A 20,901-nucleotide genomic window follows, 5' to 3' on the forward strand; every position below is an offset into this window, starting at 1 on the left:
GGGTCCAAGTTTGAATCCTGACTCCAATGGCAGCACCAATGTAAAGGGAATTCGAACTTAATTGGGTTATGGTGTATGGCAATTGTACGTTATGACCTTTGGAAGAGACCCCTTTGTCACTATGACATACACATTTCAAAAAAAAGAACCTGAATTCTAACATAAATAAAAAAGTTAAGCTAGTATTTATAACAAAACAGTTCATTTTATTATTTTTCAAATTATTGAAAAAAGATTAAAAATAAAAAAATAAACTTAGTTACTATTGTGTAAACGTTCTAATTTAGAGCATATGTAATGGCGCCACACCCCCTGCCACATCGAACAACACCGGCCCACTGCCACACTCCCTGACTCTAGTTTTGGTCTCTTGATTAGCATTGAGATTTCATCTGTTATTGATGATTGGCTCATTGGTCAACCGCCAAACCAACCAATGATCCCACTGCAGGTGCAATAGTGGCAAAAGCATCTCTAACCAAGGATAATAACTTAAAAGTGTTTATTCGATGTGGGCTCGACAATCAAAGATGATTTATGATTTATAAACTAAAAAATAACATACAAAACGAACAAAATTTTTATTTCTCAAACATCTTCTCGTGTTAAGAAAAATACCGAATTAAGAGTTGGTAATAATGAAATCAGAAATACATCCAGCGAAAGAGAATTACAAACCAAAAAAGTTCTAGAAAGAATCTTTGGAAGCACATTCTAACAAAAGTACTTACCATCCAACAATCAAAACAAAGAATCTAAGTTGTCTTGGTCTTTATAGGCTGCTTCTTCTTCACTAACTTCCTTGGAGCCACACTCTTCATTCCAATGAAATACAGAAGTGCACCAAACAGTGCAAGGTTCTGTAACAGACGCACGCCACAGTTTAAAATTACAAAAAGACGTAATAAACGTTACCAAAAAACATATAAATTAAAAACAAACCTGAATGAAATCCGCAAGAAGAGAGTGAAATCTTGAATCATCCATTTCATAGTTATAGAAGTCGTGTAACAATGGAGTCATAAGTAGCAGGTGATACGTCTGCACATGAGTAAAAAAAATATTGAGGATTTATATTTCAAGTTACATATATTTTGATCCAATTTGCTACAAGTTTACAAGACAGGCCTTTAGCGGGTCCCTCTTCATTAAGACAATGCTGCAGATTAGTGAGAAATAGTTATTCTAAAATTTCAACCTGATTGAACTAAATTCTAGTCAATAGCGTGTTGAATTTTATCAGTTAACACTAGGGTAGTTCAAAAAGTTCATAGCTCAAGACTCGCTCGAAATCGGCTCGTCTGTAATCAAGCAGAGCCCGGGCCAAGGTAAGCTCATACATTGGCTCGCTTAAATTAAAGGCCAAATTTTAATATATACACAATATAATATAGTTATTAAAAGCATTGGCTTTTTGCGCCTAGGCGTTTTTTTAGTCAAAGCGCACCTGCAGCGCCTTCCTTAAAAGCAGGCACAATTTTAGGCAATTAGTCCCTAATTTTTTTGATTTTTTTATTTTGATTCTATTTGATTTGTTTTTGATTTATCACTTAAATTAGTTTAAACAACTTACCTAAAATTAATGGGTTTAACAAATTTAACTCAATATAGCTATAAAATGATTGATCTGGTTATTCAATATTACAAAGCAAGAAGCCAAGAACAAAGTTATCAAAACAAATAATATAAGTAACATTCATTATTATGGCTACAATAAACATTTCAAAATTGTTCTACTAAATAAATACTTACAATAAACAGGTGATCACATCAGTAACTTTCACTATTATGGCAGATTATGGAGATTTTTTCATGAATAACCAGAGATCGATCATTTTGGTACTTGGTTTGGGTTCTAGATGATTTTGGTACTTTATATTGAAGATTATGGTTTTGAAATATTTTGGTATTTCAAAAAAGTGATACTTTCCATTACAAATTTTGTTTTTTGATTTTTAAGTGAGCTTAATTTTATTTTTTGAGGCCCACGCTTTTTTCTGCGCCTAGGCCCTCAGAGTGTTGCCTATGCGCCTTAAGTGCGTTGTGCACCTAACGCATTTGATAACTATGCAATATATAACCCAAATTTCAATGCATATAGATTATATATTCTATAGTCATAGATTCTGTCTTATGTGTATGTAAAAATACTATTTTCTTTGATTTTATAGATATCAATGCATGTATAAAAACAAAAATATTAAAAGCTTTAAAACATTAAATAATAAATGAGCTAGCTGGCCCGAGCTTTTGGCAAGCCGAGCTCAAGCACAACATATCAGATCGTTAAATAACGAGCAGCGCCGGCTCAACTCGGGTTCTAAACAATGCCCACCCTGGCTTGGCTCGACTCGTTAACATTCCTAGTTAACACTAAATTACAGGATAAAAATGTGAGAAGATACCACAAACAATGATAAAGTAATTACCAGCAAATAGGCACCGGTGGTGCTGCCAAATACAAATAAGATCCCACCGACACCTTTAAGAGCCATTGAAGACAAAACAACATGCTTAACCTGTATTAATGTAAATATTGAATTTAGAAGGGGGAAAATAATCAATTGGAACTTAGACAAATTTTCACATTTAAATTCAATGGTATAAAGTAGAGTCTCACATCAAATTTTGGCACCACGTCTCCAAACTTAGCGACAAGATTTCTTTGAATAGACGAAATTTTCGGAGCTAGTTCCTTTGCAGCAGGGCCACCATCATCGCCAAAATCATTGAACCTGGTTAATAATAAACATTGACATGTGTTAAACAATAACAACCGGCATGTATATATCAGTACAAGAGCAATTATAAGCAGAGAACCGCAAGAACAACAAAATTACTCAATTCACTTGCGTGTAGTGTTGGTACCGCCATGCAGGCGACATAAGCAGAAAAGGAACTCACTCATGGCGGTACACTTAGTGAGTGTTGAGTGATTTTTGTTTTAAATCTTGTATTACATATAATTTTTATTATCCTAACCAAGCATTTACTAAATAAAAAGACACTTTTCATTGATAATATTGCAAAAACAGTTTACGAGACCAAAAAACACAACGTTGTCTTGGCTAAAACTTACGTCGTTTCTTTTCTAAGCTAACGAAAAGTCCTGAGACTTGAAGTCACTAATACTAAAAAAACGCAGCAAAAACAAAACTTTTACTATATAATAATGTCCTATGAAAGATATGTTTGAGCTCGATGTCGTGTAAACTTATATCAATATCAATGTTTGTTTCCAGATAATAATTAAAACAACAAATTTCACTTTCATAAATGAATACACAAACGTTGCAAATCATACATATCAGTAGGATCAAATCAAGCCCTAAAGAAAGAATGAACAGAATATAAAGCCCTAAATTAGACAAAACGACGACGTCTAATGAAGATAATTAGGTGAGGAAATAGGGTAGTAATAATAATAGATCTAGGGGCGAACTGGATGGTGATAAAGTAGATTAAGATGTAGATCTAAAGGAGGGAAGGGGGGTTAATAATATTATTATAATGGCGTACATTTGCCAAGCGGAGAGGATGAAGAGAGATGCAAATAAAAGCCTTCCGAAGAAGGAGAAGAAACCCATTTGTGCTGCCGCCGCTGCTGGTCGGAACTCGATTATTATCAAGAGAGAAATCAAAGTGGTTTGTTTGGTTGGTTGGGTTCAGACTTGTGGGGAGGAGCAGGAGGAGGCTATTTATTATCACGACACTGGTTACTTTCATCCACTTGGAATTGGGGGCTCTTTATCAATATAACTAGTATACTAGAGTGCCCGCGCGATGCTGCGGCGAACAATAGTTAAAGGTTGTTAACGAGCTAATATAATCCAAACCAGGGCTAGCTCTAACTGGACTCGAACCTCATTCCAAGCTGAATTGGCTAGGCTTCAAATTAAACTTGAGATGGTATGCTTGACTGTCAGTGTATGATTTGTTGTCCACAGCTGGTCGAATAAGTTAAGGGTAGTTTAGTCTTTATGTTTAATGTAATATGGCTAATTCGCTAGTCATGTTTAGCGAATGAGGTCCATTCATTATAGATTAAGCTCATTCGCTAAGGGATTTAGCAAATGAAGGCTCATTCGTTAATGTAATGTCCATTCACTGAGCATGTTTAACGAATGGGAGGTCATTCTCTATGGGAAACCTTATTCGTTAGGTGTGTCTAACGAATGAGAGACCTCGTTCATTAGTGATGATTAACGAATGAGGGTAGCTTATAAATAGGCATTTCCTAATGAATATACGTAGATATCTATGCCATATTTATTCTCCGTGTAACGTTACCATGTCGAATTCTCTATAGGCTTAACTTATGTAATGTATGAACAACAGCGTATATCAATAAAGTATTGTTAACGTAATCGTCTCGTGTACGTATCATGTTATGAGATTAGATCTTGCAAGAGGACCATACGTTTTCTCATTGACTCAATTTGGCTCAACTTTACAATTTATTATCATAAATATCACACATATAACTTAATCATGTCGATGGATTAACTCTAACACTTTACTTAACCAAAAAGTTGAGTAAGTCAGTTGCTTGTTATAAGGACTGAACTTGTGTTTATAGAATATATAGTCTCTCCCATATTGTTTCTCCATTCATATGGACAGAGAAACAATAATAAATATTTAACGTTAAACAAAAAGATAAATTATTTATAAGATTTCTAATGTGTTTTAACACTTGTATTTACTTAAACTATTGAACTTTATATGCATTTATATTGTTCTCCTCCTTAAACAAGAATCTAAATTAAGCATAATTCTTCAACATTTAAAACATTGATAACTTTTCTCCACGACATTATTATATAAAAAACAACACCATAAAATCAAGCATCTAAAAAAACTACATAAGTATTTTCTTTTCTAGAAAAACAAACTACTTTTTAAAAGAAAAAAAATGATTTTCTTTATACCTAGGTGTGTTGTGCGTATAATAAGTGTGATTATAGTCATGCGTAATTATGAAAATATGTTGTGTAATTATCATAGAAGGTGTGTAATTATCTTTCTTTATACGTAATTATGTGAATGCAAAATTGCAACATATATTGCGTGATTATGTACGTGTCAAAATGGGTTGGTGTTATTTTCAAATGGGTTAGAATTAGGTGGTGTTATTTTCCAACTGATCAGAATAGGTTGATATGGCATGCACAACCCGACGTTAGTAGGCGTGTCAGGCTCGCTATGCGCGTCAAACAACATTGGAACGAACACAAACCCACATCTGTCGCATAAAGCAATATCAAACTTGTAATCAATGTCGATACACATGTAACGAAGGCACATCGACCACATAGTTGTTACCGGTACGAGCATAACTTGACGACCATAAACGCATAATGCATCATCGGATGCGTAACCAGATTCGGTACCTGGGTAACCCGCGCTTGAACGCATGAAATCTAACGTCGCCACGTGTGTAACGCGGCATCTAACTCGTAACCGATGTCGGTACGCATGTAACCCGACATCAAACGCTTAACCAGTGTCGGTGTAACCCGACGATGTTAAACGCCTTGCCAGAACCCGGTTGTCGGCCGTAAATCGTATTCGTGTAGCATGCGAATTTTTTTAAATTTACAAAGTATAGCATTACTATACTCAAATTAAAGAGAACAAAATTCTCGTTTTTATGGTGTAGTTTCTTTTTTTAAATATTAACGTATGAAATAATTATGATCTTTTAAAAATCGTGAGGGGTAGTTGGTTTTACTTGAGGGGCCAAAAATATAATTATTGTTTATATAGTAAAAGTTGATAAAATTGAGGGGCCAAGATGTAAGTATTGATAGAAAGATATATTTACCCTTAAAAAGAAGTTAAAGACATGCATTAAGACTTGTAAACTTAGCAATATTTATTGGACCTCTTAACTTTTAAGAGGTCATTCACTCACTCTTTATGTATAGTAGAGATAATCACTAGTGTTTTAGGTCTGGGCCGGTTGGTAAAACCTACAAGGTAGAAACTTAAATGTTATGGTTTTAGGAATGAGACGGTAAATTGATATGAGTGCGGTCGGTTTCTGTTACTTTTGTATGGTACCGGGGCTAACAAAATATAGAAAAACTGAAGTGGAAGAATGGGGGTTGGTAAACTCGGACGTTGGTAAAACCTGAGTGTTTTTGGTCCCCGGTATTGAGACTGTGAGTCTACATGAATTTCGTCGGATTTTGTTATGTTCGTTATGGTACCAGAACTAAAACAAAAAAATGTCAATGACCAATAAGGTGCCGTTAAGTGACCTGATCGGGACTTAGCGGCCCCAAACTTGTTATATATAATAATTGTTATTTTAAAAAATTGATAAACAAACACATTCGGGTAATCCGATCGGATACTTTGGGAACACAGGTAAAAGAATTAAGTAGTGAAATTGGGAAGATATTTTGGGGTCTTAAAAAAATGTTTTAAAGATGAGTAATGATTGTTTTGTGCTTAGTAGTGGAACCCGATACTTTGGGTAGTTAGGAACACTCTCGCGATTAATGTAGGGTACTTTTGAGTTCAATCGAGTAAAATGTGATGGGTTTTGATGATTGGTTGTTTTATTTGGATAAATTGAGTAGTTTGTGGAGCGCCCCTTTATACTAATAAAGAAAGTATCGGTAATAACTTATATTATAGTATATATAAACTAGTTATATTATTCAAAATTCTAATTTATTCATATAAAGAAGTTTCAACTTCATGAGCAAAACTTAAAATTAAATCGTTCTTACAAAAGACTACACAACGGAGTGAAAGAAATCCAACTCTTTCATCTAAGGCATAACTTTCAAATCGAGCATCACAACAATCAAGAATCATATGCCCGGGTAACAACTTGCACTTCTGAGACGGATCACAATCTTTTAATCAAGTTTATACCATACAAGCTCTACATAAAAACCTCCGGTCCATAACCCAACATATAAAGCGAGTTTATGCCATAAAAAGTGAAAGATCAACTCTCGTATCCAAAGCACTAGTTTCACATCAAAACAACTAGTTCGGAACACAAGATCTAAATAATCCACACAAAAAACGAGTTCCATACCAGCACTTCATATTTGAAGCGCAAGCCCTAATTGAAAACTCTAGGGTATAAAATACCATATTTAAATGGGACAACTTATACATTAAGGACAAAAACGCTAGTCATCAGCGACATTAACTTTATCAAACAACCCGATAAATAACATCGATCGACACTACTAAGGACTTGTACTAAGTTTCGATATCACATTATATAAAATCACCTGATATATAAGAGCATGTTTGGATTGTGCCCCTAAAACGATACATACATCATCATTATGGGGAATGGTTGGTTTCTATCAAATGTTAGTGGTGGGGTTGAAATTGAAATTGAATTTTGGTCCATTGGTGTTTCTTGAGTTGTTACAAATTTTAAAACATGGCACGTTCCAACCCGAAAACAACTCATACCGTTACAAGAAAGTTTTGAAATTCATCATATATTTCACTTTATGCCGAAGCTTGTTAACGGGACCGTTTTAATAATATATTTTCATGTACTAACTTCTATTTTTTTTCTATACATGTTTAATATAAGATTTATGGAAAGTTGTAATGAACGATTTATTTGAAACTTTATGGTTTTAAAAAAGACTACGAGTTTAGTATATCAATATAAAAACATCTATTTAAAACTTTATGTATTTTAATGTTTTGTATACATGCTGAATCATCTCGATTAACCCCCCGTGTAACAAGTAATTATATGGATTATCAGTAGCCATATAAACGAACAAAACATACCGTGTTTCTTTTCTTATAACTTTGGCTAAACAAACAATCAAAAACGAACAACGTCTCCTTACTCGTATACCTTAATTACTTTACTATTACTATTAATAAATAAGATTAAAAGACAAGTTTGGTGCAGCGAAGCCTTCATTGGGCCGCTAACCGCCTTATTAGCATGCGGCATTTTTTTTTGTTTGTTTTGTTTTAGTTATGGTACAATAACGAACATAACGAAGACTGAATTCATGTAGACTCATTGCAGTTTCTTTTAGCTCTGCTATCCTAAATACCTAACGAACTTAACAAAACTGACTGAACGCCATTGTTTTTTTAGTTCCGTTACTATAGCGAACTTGATGAAAACTGACATAATTCATGTCGACTTACCACCTCAATGCTCGAATTTTATCACCTTTAAAGTATTACCGACATGTCTCGCATTGCGCCACTTAAAACATAATAGTAGTAGTATAAACGAACGAAACATAGTAACATAACTAAACATAGAAGGCACTGTTCTGCTTTCAAAAACCACAGTGAAACCAAGCAAGCAAACGGAGATTGATCGCCGGAGAGAACTGCATATACAACCCCAAATTGGTGATAGGTAGTCTGATCCGATTAATCACTGGTCCCCACCCCACCGCCCGACCAGCTAACCCTAATCCTGAATGGTAAACAAAGAACACACCTTTTTCTATAATAATCTTTCAATTACAATGTATTATATTATTATTAGTTATCCAATGAATTACAATTACAATTGTTATGCAGGATTACTCGAAATCAGCAGCAATCCCTTCACACCTCTTCGGCGACCGCAACTCTAATCTTGTCGTCATCAATCCAGGTCGCTAACCAAACCCTAATCAATACCCTCTTCTAATAAACGTAATTACTTTTTTATGCTCTAGCTACAAAATTTGAAGTGGGTTTAACTTTAATTGTATCTCTTACTTTGTATTTATGGATTTTAAGATGTGAATTTCGACACGACAAGAACCCAACATAATATTCACGGGTTTGGGATTTTCATAAACGGGTTCGGGTCAGTTTCAGTCCGTACCCGTTTAATAACCCATGTTTTTTTTTAAATTATAAATGTTTTTTGTGTAATAAATTACACTGGTTGGGTATCTTATGTCAAAATTTAAAACTAAAATAGAAATTATTGACATAAGAATATAAGATTCATAAGTAAAATGTAGTTATTTTATTTTAATTTGTACTTTTCGTTATAAAAGTATTAATTTATAAAATATTAATATGTGAAAAAATAAAAACTTTAGGTCAACCTGTGAATATGCGGGTCGTGTTTGGATACACGTGTCTTACATGATTTTCGGGTTTGTGTTGGGTTGGGCCCGCCAACCCGTGAACGCGGCCCATTTAACACTCTTAGATTTTAGAGAGAGCGACCGTTAAAACGTTTTCCCTGTTATTGAATTTGCTTTTTTTAGGGTCTGCAAATGTACGAATCGGGCTGACTCATCAAGATGCCCCCTTTAATATTCCACATTGCATTGCAAGGCGTACAACCGGAGCGAATCAATCACCTAGAAGAAATGTGCAAGATCAGGTTGACTTTTGTACATTCAAGTTAAAAGTTGTGCTTTATAGAAGAAAACGAGGGTGTTATTGTAATTAACTAACAAAACAAATGTGCATATAAAAGAAAGTTTAGGTTAATCTTTCAACTTAATTGCTGTTTATGTTTTTATTGTGAATTTATCAGATGTTAAATTCTCAAGTTACGACGGCTCAGCATGTAGAAAGAGAGAACGCGTATGACAATGTAAGTGATGCCTGTATATATGTCAAATTCATGTGCTTGAAATTGAATATGTCTTTTTTTCTTTCTTTTTTTTTTTTTGAAATATTACAGATTGCATCTTTATTGAAGATACCGTTTCTTGATGAAGAGGTGGTAAACAACTCCCACCCACGAAAGGTAGGCGCTTATTGTATTTGTAACATTATTCGATTATATTGTAATACGGTTAACATTGAAATTGATTATTTTATAGATGGGTCGTGTTGATGTGTTATCTCAACAGAATAATAAGAAAGAGGTTGTGTTTCCATGGACTGATGTGTACGAAAAAAGTCCAAGTTCCGAGACATCTATGGCACCAGGTACAGGTGTTCAAAAAGCTCGCAGAGCCAAGGTCGGCGTGGCGAGCCAGTTAATTGGCTCGTTTAAATTAAAGCCCAAATTTTGATATACATAAGTATTTTGTGAATGTCACAAATATTATTTTTAGTTTTTATAATTATATATAACGATATGTATAAAGTTTTAAAAATTAGTTTTCTTTTAAAAAATTAATATACGGGCCAGCTCTATGAGCCAATACCTGGTTCAAGCTCAAAATTTCAGCTCAGTTTATAAACGAGCTGGGCCCATCCTGGCTTGGCTTGGCTTGGCTCGGCTCGGCTCGATTGTTTTACAGCCCCAGCACCAGGAAAGAAATAAAGCAATTTTGCTGAAAGTGGCAATTCAGTTAGTTAACCTTAACCTAATTCAGCAAAAAAGACATTTATACCCCTTGTCAAATATGCATGTTTTGAAAATCCTTTGGTTCTTAGCACACTAAAGGAAATTATGATACTCTTTTAGATTAAAAATCACAACTCGATACCTTCTTACTTACCAAACATATTATTATTATTATTATTATTATTATTATTATTATTATTATTATTATTATTATTCCCTCCTATACCTACCCTTTTTAAGTAACTATATTCAAATGTATCAGAAAGTTCATCACATGAACATGCAACAATCGAGTCCCATAGCCCACAGGAAAGTAACGGTGGGGATAAGCCAAACGCAAGCGTGCCCAAATACAAAGAGTACATTTGTGGTGAAGAGGCTATGCGTATTTCTCCAACCGAACCGTATTGTTTAAGACGCCCTGTACGTAGAGGCCATCTTAATATTTCTCAACACTATCCCATGCAACAGGTACTTTTACATATATATTCCAATAACAATTTCAATAAAGAAAAAATAAACATTTTTTAATTTTACAGGTACTTGAAGATATACAAGCCATATGGGACTGGATATTGATTGATAAGTTACATATTCCTCATAATGAGAGAAACATGTATTCGGCTCTTATTGTAGTGCCTGAAACATTTGATAATCGAGGTAATTATATTATTTTATATTTAATTCAGTCATGAGCATGCAAGATAAATCATGTTTTTGGCATATATATTTTTATTCAGAAATCAAGGAGATATTATCTATAGTGTTGCGAGACTTGCGGTTTAGTTCAGCAGTTGTTCATCAGGTGATAATTCATTGTTATATATTCTTTTGCATGTTACATTTCAAGTAGGCAGTAAACGAACGGAAATGTTGATCTCGAGCTTGGCTTGTCAAAATTATGAGCCGGCTTGTGGCTTGTCTAGCCAGCTTATTATACTTGAGAAAACACTAGTTTTGTATTTTTACACATATTGACATATATAAAAAAGAAAAAAGTACTAATTTTAACATACACATAGTGCATAATCAATGAACTACAGAATTTTAATTCATGTATTTTAACATTTGGGATTTAATTTAAACGAGCGGATGAGTGAGCCAATGAGCCTAACGAGCGTGCCAATGATTCGAGGTTAACTTGGTTCGAGTCGTTGTAAACGATCCGATTTTGAGCGAGCGTCGAACTTTTTGAACAGCCCTAAGAATCTTATGGCCAGATTTATGTTAGGATACGATAATCTTAGTAAGCAAGCAACATGGAACCTTTTGCTTGTGATTTTTATTTTTTAAATTTGCAAGTAATAATTACTAAAAATATAAATTAATGAAACTATAATATTATGATATCATAAATGCAGGAAGGTCTTGCTGCAGTGTTTGGAAACGGATTACCAACAGCATGTATAGTGAATATTGGTGCTCAGGTCACTTCAGTTATTTGTGTTGAGGTATACCATCAATAAGATAACAATAATAATAAATAATTCAAACCTCGGTTTATTTATGAACATCTTATAGTTAAATATTTATGAATATTGTCAGGACGGAGTTGCTCTTCCTCATACACAAATCACCTTACGTTTTGGCGGAGAGGTGTGAATTTGACTTAATATATTTTTTTCTTTTTTGTCATAAGTGCTGACTATGACTTTGACTTTGACTCTGATTCTGACTCTATTATACATAATGATTTGCTTAATTTTGTCAGGATGTATCAAGATGCCTTTTGTGGACCCAGAGACATCATCAAACATGGCCACCTATACGTACAGATTCTCTTGCGAAACCAATAGATTTATTGATGCTGAATCGGCTAAAAGAATCGTACTGCCAGATTTATGTAAGATCATATAATCGCGCTATTAAACCTCAAAAGTTAAAACTGTAGTGTTAAGTTACTAATCATATAATCTAAATATATTATAGTGTAAATTACATGAATGGTGACTATGATATGTTCATATTGCAAGTCTGGTCTTCTCTTTTCAGAAACCACATATATCATGCATGATCCTCATTGTTCAGACACAGTAGCATGTTTGTTCCTATTCACTAGCTGGCGTTAAAAAATTAAGTCGTTTTGAAATGGCCATTATACCCTTTTACATAAAAAGTCTGTTTTGTAGGTTTTAACTATTAAGCATTCAAGTAATTTTATGTGAGATTATATATTGGTTCTAGTAAACCTTAAAATTATATTGATAAAGTATTAATCTAATATATTTTAGAGTAAACTTACACGAGTGATAAGTGTGGCATGCCCATATTGCAGTTTGGTCCTTTCGTCTCAGAAATTACATATACGGTCCTCACTGTTCACACACAGTAACATGTTTGGTCTTTTTCACTACCTGACGTTTAAAAAGTTAAGTCGTTTGAAATGACCATTATACCCTTTTACTTAAATAGTCTGTTTTGTAGGTTGTAACTCTTAAGCAATTGAGAAAATTTGGGCCAACTGAAGTTTAAAAAGTTGTTAAGTTGTTTTAAAATGACCTTTATACCCTTTTACGTTCCTAATTTTTTTTTCTATGAGCAGGAGGGGGAAGTTGAAGCGTTTGGGGTGGTTCATTCATATGAAGACGGTTTGCCACCTGGATCACATAAGACAAGGCTAACTGCTCTTAATGTATGAATTATACTCTTAAATCTCATATTATTATTCATTTGACATGTAGAAACTTATAGAATTTTAGGGTTAACAAAGTTATGGTTCTTAAACTGCAACTAATTGTTCATTATCTGTTGGAACAGGTGGCGCCTATGGGTCTTTTCTATCCGGCACTTTTGGTTCCAGATGTCTATCCTCCACCTCCTCGTACTTGGTGAGTCTTAACGATTATTTAACGTTAATGTCGTATCAACAACACCTAGAAGTGGAAATTTTGAATCATTTACTTATGAATGGTGTCAATTCTGGTTGTATTTCATGACTTTTATCTCTAATGGGTCAAATGGACCAAAATTATGGGTGTAAAGGAACCGAGCTCGAGCTTGACTTGTTTAACTTGCTAGAGCTTGAGCTCGGCATGTGGGCAGTTTTTCAAGCCCGGGCTTTGCTCTTTATTATATATTAATTTGTATACGTTTTTAGTTATTGTTATACATAGTTAATTATAAATTCTATATATGACATAATATGTATTAATTAGTTATTATTTACTTTTCTCATAACTTTTATATATTATATTAGTTATTGTACAAATATATATTTGTTATTTTAATTAAAAGTTATATTAATAATAGGCTTGCGAGTCAGCTCGAGGTCAATAAAGGAAGCTTGGGCTCATTTATTAAACGAACTTATTTTCAGGCTCGAGCTCATTTAAGCTCAGCTTGATTTCGAGCTTTTAGTGAGCCAACTCGAGTAGCTCACGAGCAGCTTGGCTCATTACACCTGTAATTGTAAGTCATCATACGTATATTTTTAATGCATAAAACCTCTTGAATCATTTTTCTTCCCTTAAAAATAGTATTGTTAGAGCAGTATAATTTTTCTAATCATATCTGACACGCTGATTATTTTGAAAGTAAAAATATGGACGAAAGAGTTTTGGGTCAACCGTTTCGACTCGTAAATATATTACCTGTTTTGACCCTTTGTCCGTTACCTAACCTAGTCAATCTGCCCATTCTGCAATTTAAACGTCTTCATCCAAAATATGCTGTCTAGGTTTAAAGATTATGAAGATATGCTAGAAGACACCTGGCATATTGACTTCCCCAGAAGACCTGATGTATCAGACGGCTTATATTCTGGCATTAATAATAATCCATTACAAATGTGGGATAATTATCCATATATGTCAATTCAGCCGAAAAAAGAAGATGATATTATTGGGCTTGCAGACGCCATTTCAAAGAGTATCCTTTCAACAGGTAATAATAAACCATTGATTCTGCTAATAATATGTATCACAAATTGTTATATTTCTTCTCACTTTTTTTATATCTCCAATTGATAGGGCGTATAGATTTACAGAGAAAGCTGTTTTGTAGCATGCAACTGGTGAGTTCCAAGTGTAATTTGAGAGGTTTTTGTTAAAATTAATTTCTAACCAATTTGGAAGAAATGATTATTCTTTTTTTAATAATTGTAGATTGGTGGAGTCGCTTTGACAACCGGTCTTATTTCGGCTGTGGAGGAGAGGTTTGGAATTATTGCTTTCTATTCTTGAGCTTTTAATACTTTGCCAGCTTATACTAGTGGTGGAGGCTCGGCCCGTTTAACATATGAGAGCTCGAGCTCGAGCTGGGATCGCTTCAAGCGTTATTTTAACGCTCAAGCTTAGCTCTTGAGTAGTTTTTTCAGCCTCGAGCCTGCTCGTTTAACATATGAGAGCTCAAGCTTAGCTCGTTTCAAGCTTTATTTCTAATGCGCAATTAGCTCTTAAATAGTTTTTTCAAGCTCAAGCTCGGCTTGTTTATTATTTATAAACTGCATTATACACATTTTTAATTATTTTTATGTGTATATATATGTATTAGCTATTTTCTTTACATATAACGTATATATATTATTTAGTATTTTTATCATTATGTTATATATAATTATATATTTATTATTATTATTATTATATATTAAATATATTCATGTGATGAATAAATATTGCATAAATATAAGCTTGTTTAGGCTCGAAAGTCTGCTCAAGCTCAATCAATGAAGCTCAGGCTCATTTAAATTTGTTAATTAAATTATATACAGTTTTAATATATTTTGTCTATATTTATTAATTAAATTTTTTACATATAGCATAATATATATAGTATTCAGTTATTTATATCATATCTTTATATATAATACTTATTATACAAATATATATATCAAATATGATCAATAAAAGTTGTATAAATAATAGGCTCGTGAGCCAACTTGAGCTCGGGTTCCTTTATTACACAAGCTTATTTTTAGGCCCGGGCTTGAATAAGCTAGACTCACTTCGAGCTTTTAGCGAACCAATCTCGAGTAACTCATGACCGGCAAGGGAATATATAAATTCCAAAACGTGTATATCCAGTTTCCATAACTTGTTGAGTCGTGTATCTTGACTATTATTTGCAGAGTTTTACATGCTATTCCCTCAAATGAAGCTATTGATACTGTTGAGGTTAGTTTTTACTTCCACAGTTCCACTAATTTATGATGCACTTCTATTTTTATAGAACTTGGATTCTTGATTTTTATACAAGGGTTGTATACTTGTATGTCATCTCTTTTTAATACAAAACTTGACTTGCTTGAATAGGTATTGCAATCAAGAACCAATCCATTGTTTGTGGCATGGCGAGGCGGAGCTGTAAGTCAATTCTAAAAACTAGAAACTTGGATGATTATCATTGTAATAATATAATTTTTGTAATCAAATTCAAAACAATCTGATTCCATGCAGATACTGGGCGTGATCGATTATGGTCGTGAAGCTTGGATACACCGAGAAGATTGGATTCGGAACGGGATTCATATAGCGGGAGGCAGAAAATACAAGGATTCTTATTATCTTCAAGCACAACCAATGTGTTACATAAATTCCTAGAAAGTAAAAAAATGTGTTTAGTTGATGTTTATCAACCTTACAAGGATTCATTCTTGTTATCTACTTATCTTCAATCACAACCAATGTATTACATAATTTTTCTAGAAATTAAAAACGTGTTTCGATGATGTTATCAACCTTATAAGGATTCTGGATAAGTGGATAGTCAACGACGAGGCGAGCCCGAGCTTAACTAGGGTAGAGCCTAGCTTGTTTTTACTTACTAGAGCTCGTGCTCTATTTTTAAAGACCGAGCTTGACTGGTGAATTGTTTTCCAAGCTTCGGCTCGCCTCGTTTATTATTTGTTAATTAAACTTTATGTGTCTTAAATTAATTTTTTATATTTAGAGAAAAACGTTAAATGTGCCTAAGCTAGACTCAAGCTCGTGTAGTATCTTAAACGAGCCAAAGCTTGGCTCGAGCTTGGTTGTTCAATGTGAAATTAATAAATAAAAGTCCAAAAGAAGTCAAACTTAAAAATGCGCAAGGCTTTGAGTGCTCGACGAGCCTAAATGAGTTTCCATACAGGTTCAGGTCAATAACTAAACGAGCTTTATTTGAGGTTCGTGCACAAAAAATCTCGGCTCGTTTCAAGCTTTTAACTGATCCTAACTCATGAGTAGTTCGGCTCGTTTAGTTACATAAACTCCTGGAAATTATGAATGTGTTTCGTTATGTTATTAAACCTTAAAATGATTCTTATTATCTTCAAGCACCATAAATAAATAAAATTATTATTGATGAGTTGAATCATGAATGGAAGTGAAATGGGATATAGTGTCCCACATCGATGGGGTGAAATATTTGGGAAGAGTGGAGTTGGGTTTTACGTTTAAAACTTAAAAGGGTCGGTTGGCTAAATATACCACGCTCGCTTATTGAAAAGTGAGTGCTGTATGGCTATCAAGACATATGGCTGACATAATTTGTGGGAACTTATAGGGTTGGCTCGCTCCCTTTGGCCGACCCTCCATTTTCACCAACCCGAAATTTTGCAATTAAAAAGGGAAAAAAAACAAAAATCAGTAAATAGAGAAATAGCCAACCTTGAGATGGTGTGTGTGTGAAGTGTTGTTCTTGACTGTTTCGTGTATAAACTTGGATGAGCAAATTTGGAAACGATTTGGTATTGTCTGTTTGGTGTGTTATCAAAGTTTTGAGTATCCGATTTTCAGGATCAGGATTTTTGATACCGTGTTCATCCCCCTAGTAAGAACTTCTGTTGTTTTGATCAAGAAGAGTTAAAAGAGTAGTATAGAGTGAATACTTAGTGTGATCTCACTAGTATATATAATGTGTCAACACCTCTTATTTGCTCATATCGGTTGTCATCAGGTCATGCACTGTTGCAATCTGCCACGTATGGTTTATATGGGTTCAGAACTAACCCGGATTCGTCATGTTCAGGCACATTGGAGTGTTGGGTATTACCCGGTCCGATATTTGGTATTTTGATGACATACCTCTCACCAAATATAACTTTTCTTTCCACTAACTTTAATTTTTGACGTTTTTTCAAGTTAGAGAGATACTCTGTCTCTTTCAGTCTTTTGTCAACGAACGTTAAGTGGTGTTGGACATATAAGCAATATGAATTAATATCAGTTAATGATTCTTAGTATAAGACTTTTGGCACCGAATATTAAGAATGGTTCGTATTGGTAGTATAAATTCTAATAAGTCAATGGGTTATAGTTTGAGCTATTAATATTTCTGTCTAGAATTGTTAACATGCAGCTCATCTAATCTAAAACTATGCATAATAAGAAGAAACTAATAAATAATCCTATTATTCACCTCTGTTTTAAAGCACATAATCAAGTCATGTCTCATGTGGTCTCGTTCTAAGCCATCTTTTCTTGATTAATACTCAAACCAAACTTGATATGTATGTATATTAAGGCCTTTTAAGCGTGTTTCTCGAGTTTCATGTTTTTTAATTTGTATCTAACAATGAGTCAAGTTATTCTACAAAGGGAAACAAAAATGAAAACGATGAAAATGATTTGTAGCTATACAAAAAAACTCCTTAAAAAATCATAACTCAAAATTTAATAAATAAATGAAAAAAGTAAAAACACAAAAATGTTTTCACCGTCTTTCTCGTTCTAAAAAAACACAATGGTGAGTGAAAAAGATCATTGTGCCTTTTTGTTTATCATTGCGTTTTGTGTTTATTGTCGTCATTGATTGTGTTTTTTCCTTGACATTGTGTATTTTTTTATATTGTGTTATATCACTCAACATTATACTATATTTTGTTCAGCATTGTGTTATTTTTGCAATCTATCTTTTTCTTTGATCTCGGCATTGTGTCTTTTCGTCATTTAAAAAAAAATTTGAACGGGAATGATTGCGGAACATTTTAGTTATTTAATTTTTTTTAAACGGGAATGATTGCGGTACCATACAAATACTTTTTGTCTTTTTGGTTGTCCATTGAAGATAATGAGGGATGTGTTAATCACAGATCTATTATTCTATTTAGGGTCGCGTAAGGAACTATAAATAAAATTTCTAGATTTCTAAATGATAGATTTTTTTTATGTATATCTTTTATACATCTAGAAATATTGCGTTAGCAAGGTCAATACAATACAACTTAAAGTTAGAGAATTCCAATAATAACAAAAACAAGTTTCTAGACTCGTGCTTAATTCAATTAAGTCATGTGCTATACCTACATGGAAGGATAAATGATGCTTAGGTGGAAGTTGAATGGTGAGGAGGAACGCTATGCCGCTTCATTCTTCGCTTAACTTTGCATGGTGAGAATGACCTCATTCAGTTGATCATTCAAAAATTATGTGAGCGGCTTTTTATTGGTATAGGGTATTTTTGTTTTTCTATCAAAAGTATATGTAAAAGAAGGTGAATGATGAATGATGTGGATAACATTGGTTGAGTGATGTACTAGAGGTAAATGAATAAATGATGAAAAAAGTGTTGATGTGACAATAACGTTGAAGAGGTAGGTCCCCGCAAAGCCCAGTTGGACCCGCAAGACACACATTGAAGAGGTACGTCTGTGCAAAGACCAACTTGATCCGCAGGACCCACCATGCTCAGAGATGAAGACCTTACACGCAGTAAGCCAGCTGTTCCCGCAGGAAAGCCTCCCTTGGTACAGTACCCTGCCTGTTCCCGCAGCTGTGGGTACAAGCCAAGAAGGAAGGCTACCCGCACTAACAGTAAGGCTACACGCATGAGGCACTAACTCTTATACTTCAGCAATGTCACCTGAAGGAATGAGCAGGGCGGGAATATTCCCACCCAAAAGAGCCAGTCCGTACGCTTCTAGAAGATCTTTTGTACTATACCTACCAAGGTATGGACAAATAGACAAGATCTGACAAAAGCAGCCCATGAACCAATCACAGGGTGACAGCTCACCGACAATAGTACGAGGAGGAGCACGCTCCAGTACAAAATGTCACTATCAGCCGCTGCCTACCCACCAACTCCCATCGTGGCACGAACGTAGCCCGTGGTTGGTGGAAAAGGAATATTATATACAGCTAGCCGTACCTGCTTGGAAACCTACCTTCGGCTATAAATACTCCAACACCTTGGAACGGTATGATCATCTTATCTTCTCTCTAGCTATTTCTCTCAATATACACTTATATTCAGAGCAATCTAGTCTGATTCTCACGCCGGAGGGTGGTCACAAGGAGGAACCCCCCCTTCTCAGTGACGAGCTCACGGTGTCTGTTTTGCAGGTCGAGAAGAATAACCGTCTTCGCCGGACCTAACCCTCGTGGAAAACATCTACTTAACCCTTAGATTATCCTTAATCTGCCGGGGTCACTTAGTGTTTCTTCATTGGCGCCATCCGTGCATTAAGCTAGAACTAATTCTCTCAGTTTTTTCAAACTTCTGGGAAGATGGTTAAGGTTACTCCGATGCCAAGGCCACCGAGTGACCAAGAAACTCCGGTAACCACAACCCCAGCTACTGGGGGGAACACCGGTGAATACACGATTTTTACGAACACTACCCCGGTTACCCAAGCCGGGGCAAGTGCAGTAAACAATCCTCCCCTGGGATTCATTGATACCCAGGTAGAGAAGCAGCAGACGAGGCTTCCCCGCCAAACATTAGATCAAGTTAAAGCTTGGGCGGAAGCACGTCAGAAAGAATTCCAAGCTGAGTTGGATGAACGTTTACGTTCACTCCAACAGGCCAATGACGAATTCGGAAGCACTCGACAACAGCTCACATGAGCAATGATTGCGAGTATTCGGATGATGATTGGGTAGAATCTGACAGTGACGCAAACCCTCGTTATAAGGCGAAAGGGAAGCGTAAATAAGCAGACTTCCGCTCGAAAAGAAGTTTTGGAGACTTTCAAGCCAAAGAGCACGGGGGAAACCCAGGTGTCTTCTCCAAAACTTTCAGACCGACTGTTGCAATGCGGGAACGTCGAAGTTTGCAAGAGACATTGCGGAAGCAATCGCTCCAAAGAGTGCCAAACAGATGTCCAACATAGGCACTTACGATGGCGTATCTGACCCGGACGATCACTTGAACAGATTTATAGCGGGGGCAACCGTCAGCAATTGGACGGAACCCACATGGTGCTACATGTTCCAGATGACGCTCGTCGGGGCAGCCAGAGCGTGGTTTGATCGTCTACCGGTCCACCACATCTATGATTGGGCAGACTTCCAGCACAAGTTCAGCCAGTACTTCAGTCAACAAAGAAAATATACTGAAGAGCAGTGGACGATCCTCAACTGCGTCAGAGAGGAAGACGAATCTTTGCTAGACTTCATCACTCGCTTCAACTCAAAGAAGCTAAGTCTGGGCACCATTAGTGAAGATCTTGTTCGCGCCGCTTTCATCCAGGGCGCTGAGTACCCAGAGCTCATCCGCACGTTGACGGGTAAAGATGGCATGCCATCCACGTGGGATGCCATCATGACGGCAGCTAAACGCTTCACCGAGACGGAGAAGCAACTGGGTAGAAATCTTCCCCAGAGCACAAACCTCTACACGCAGAGAACAAGAGAAAATAACGTCCGTACCGCTCGACAAAATAAGAAGAGGAAGCTTGGTATTTGGCAGTCAAGGATAAACAACTTTTG

The 20,901-nt window shown here is 35.2% G+C and overlaps 2 protein-coding genes and 1 non-coding gene across 3 annotated transcripts; 2 read left to right on the plus strand and 1 right to left on the minus strand.

Moving 5' to 3' along the window:
• Nucleotides 1-576: 576 nt before the first annotated feature.
• LOC143599864 (uncharacterized) lies at nt 577-3,695 on the minus strand. Its single transcript, XM_077077717.1, has 5 exons — nt 3,520-3,695; nt 2,621-2,735; nt 2,430-2,519; nt 943-1,041; nt 577-860 (listed from the first exon to the last, which is right to left on the minus strand). Exons 1-5 carry the CDS (start codon nt 3,585-3,587, stop codon nt 756-758), a joined length of 477 nt encoding a protein of 158 aa, XP_076933832.1. The 5' UTR covers nt 3,588-3,695; the 3' UTR covers nt 577-755.
• A 4,721-nt stretch (nt 3,696-8,416) lies between these two features.
• On the plus strand, nt 8,417-15,858 carry LOC143599865 (actin-related protein 9-like). The gene is made up of 20 exons (XM_077077718.1): nt 8,417-8,447; nt 8,548-8,623; nt 9,234-9,352; nt 9,509-9,568; nt 9,659-9,724; nt 9,801-9,909; nt 10,536-10,744; nt 10,813-10,933; nt 11,014-11,078; nt 11,635-11,724; nt 11,819-11,869; nt 11,985-12,116; nt 12,816-12,905; nt 13,031-13,101; nt 13,950-14,155; nt 14,242-14,285; nt 14,377-14,426; nt 15,339-15,384; nt 15,523-15,573; nt 15,667-15,858. Exons 1-20 carry the CDS (start codon nt 8,445-8,447, stop codon nt 15,808-15,810), a joined length of 1,803 nt encoding a protein of 600 aa, XP_076933833.1. The 5' UTR covers nt 8,417-8,444; the 3' UTR covers nt 15,811-15,858.
• Nucleotides 15,859-16,651: 793 nt separating this feature from the next.
• LOC143599867 (U11 spliceosomal RNA) lies at nt 16,652-16,783 on the plus strand. The gene has a single exon (XR_013147370.1). It is a non-coding gene; the product is annotated as a U11 spliceosomal RNA (small nuclear RNA).
• Nucleotides 16,784-20,901: the final 4,118 nt, after the last annotated feature.

Source organism: Bidens hawaiensis, unplaced genomic scaffold (genome assembly GCF_021521415.1).
Source record: "Bidens hawaiensis isolate Kalapana, Puna unplaced genomic scaffold, B.hawaiensis_p1.1 tig00053002_1, whole genome shotgun sequence".
Classification (NCBI taxonomy): domain Eukaryota; kingdom Viridiplantae; phylum Streptophyta; class Magnoliopsida; order Asterales; family Asteraceae; genus Bidens; species Bidens hawaiensis.

Bases quoted from the DNA above. Each gene is read 5' to 3' on its own strand.
- LOC143599864 (XM_077077717.1), bottom strand. From the start codon at position 3,587: ATGGGTTTCTTCTCCTTCTTCGGAAGGCTTTTATTTGCATCTCTCTTC. The intron at 1,042-2,429 runs GTAATTACTTTA...ACTCATGTGCAG, and splicing joins CCACCGGTGCCTATTTGCTG to ACGTATCACCTGCTACTTAT. The intron at 861-942 runs GTTTGTTTTTAA...CGTCTGTTACAG, and splicing joins TTCTTGCGGATTTCATTCAG to AACCTTGCACTGTTTGGTGC.
- LOC143599865 (XM_077077718.1), top strand. The intron at 12,906-13,030 runs GTATGAATTATA...CTGTTGGAACAG, and splicing joins CAAGGCTAACTGCTCTTAAT to GTGGCGCCTATGGGTCTTTT. The intron at 13,102-13,949 runs GTGAGTCTTAAC...TATGCTGTCTAG, and splicing joins CCTCCACCTCCTCGTACTTG to GTTTAAAGATTATGAAGATA.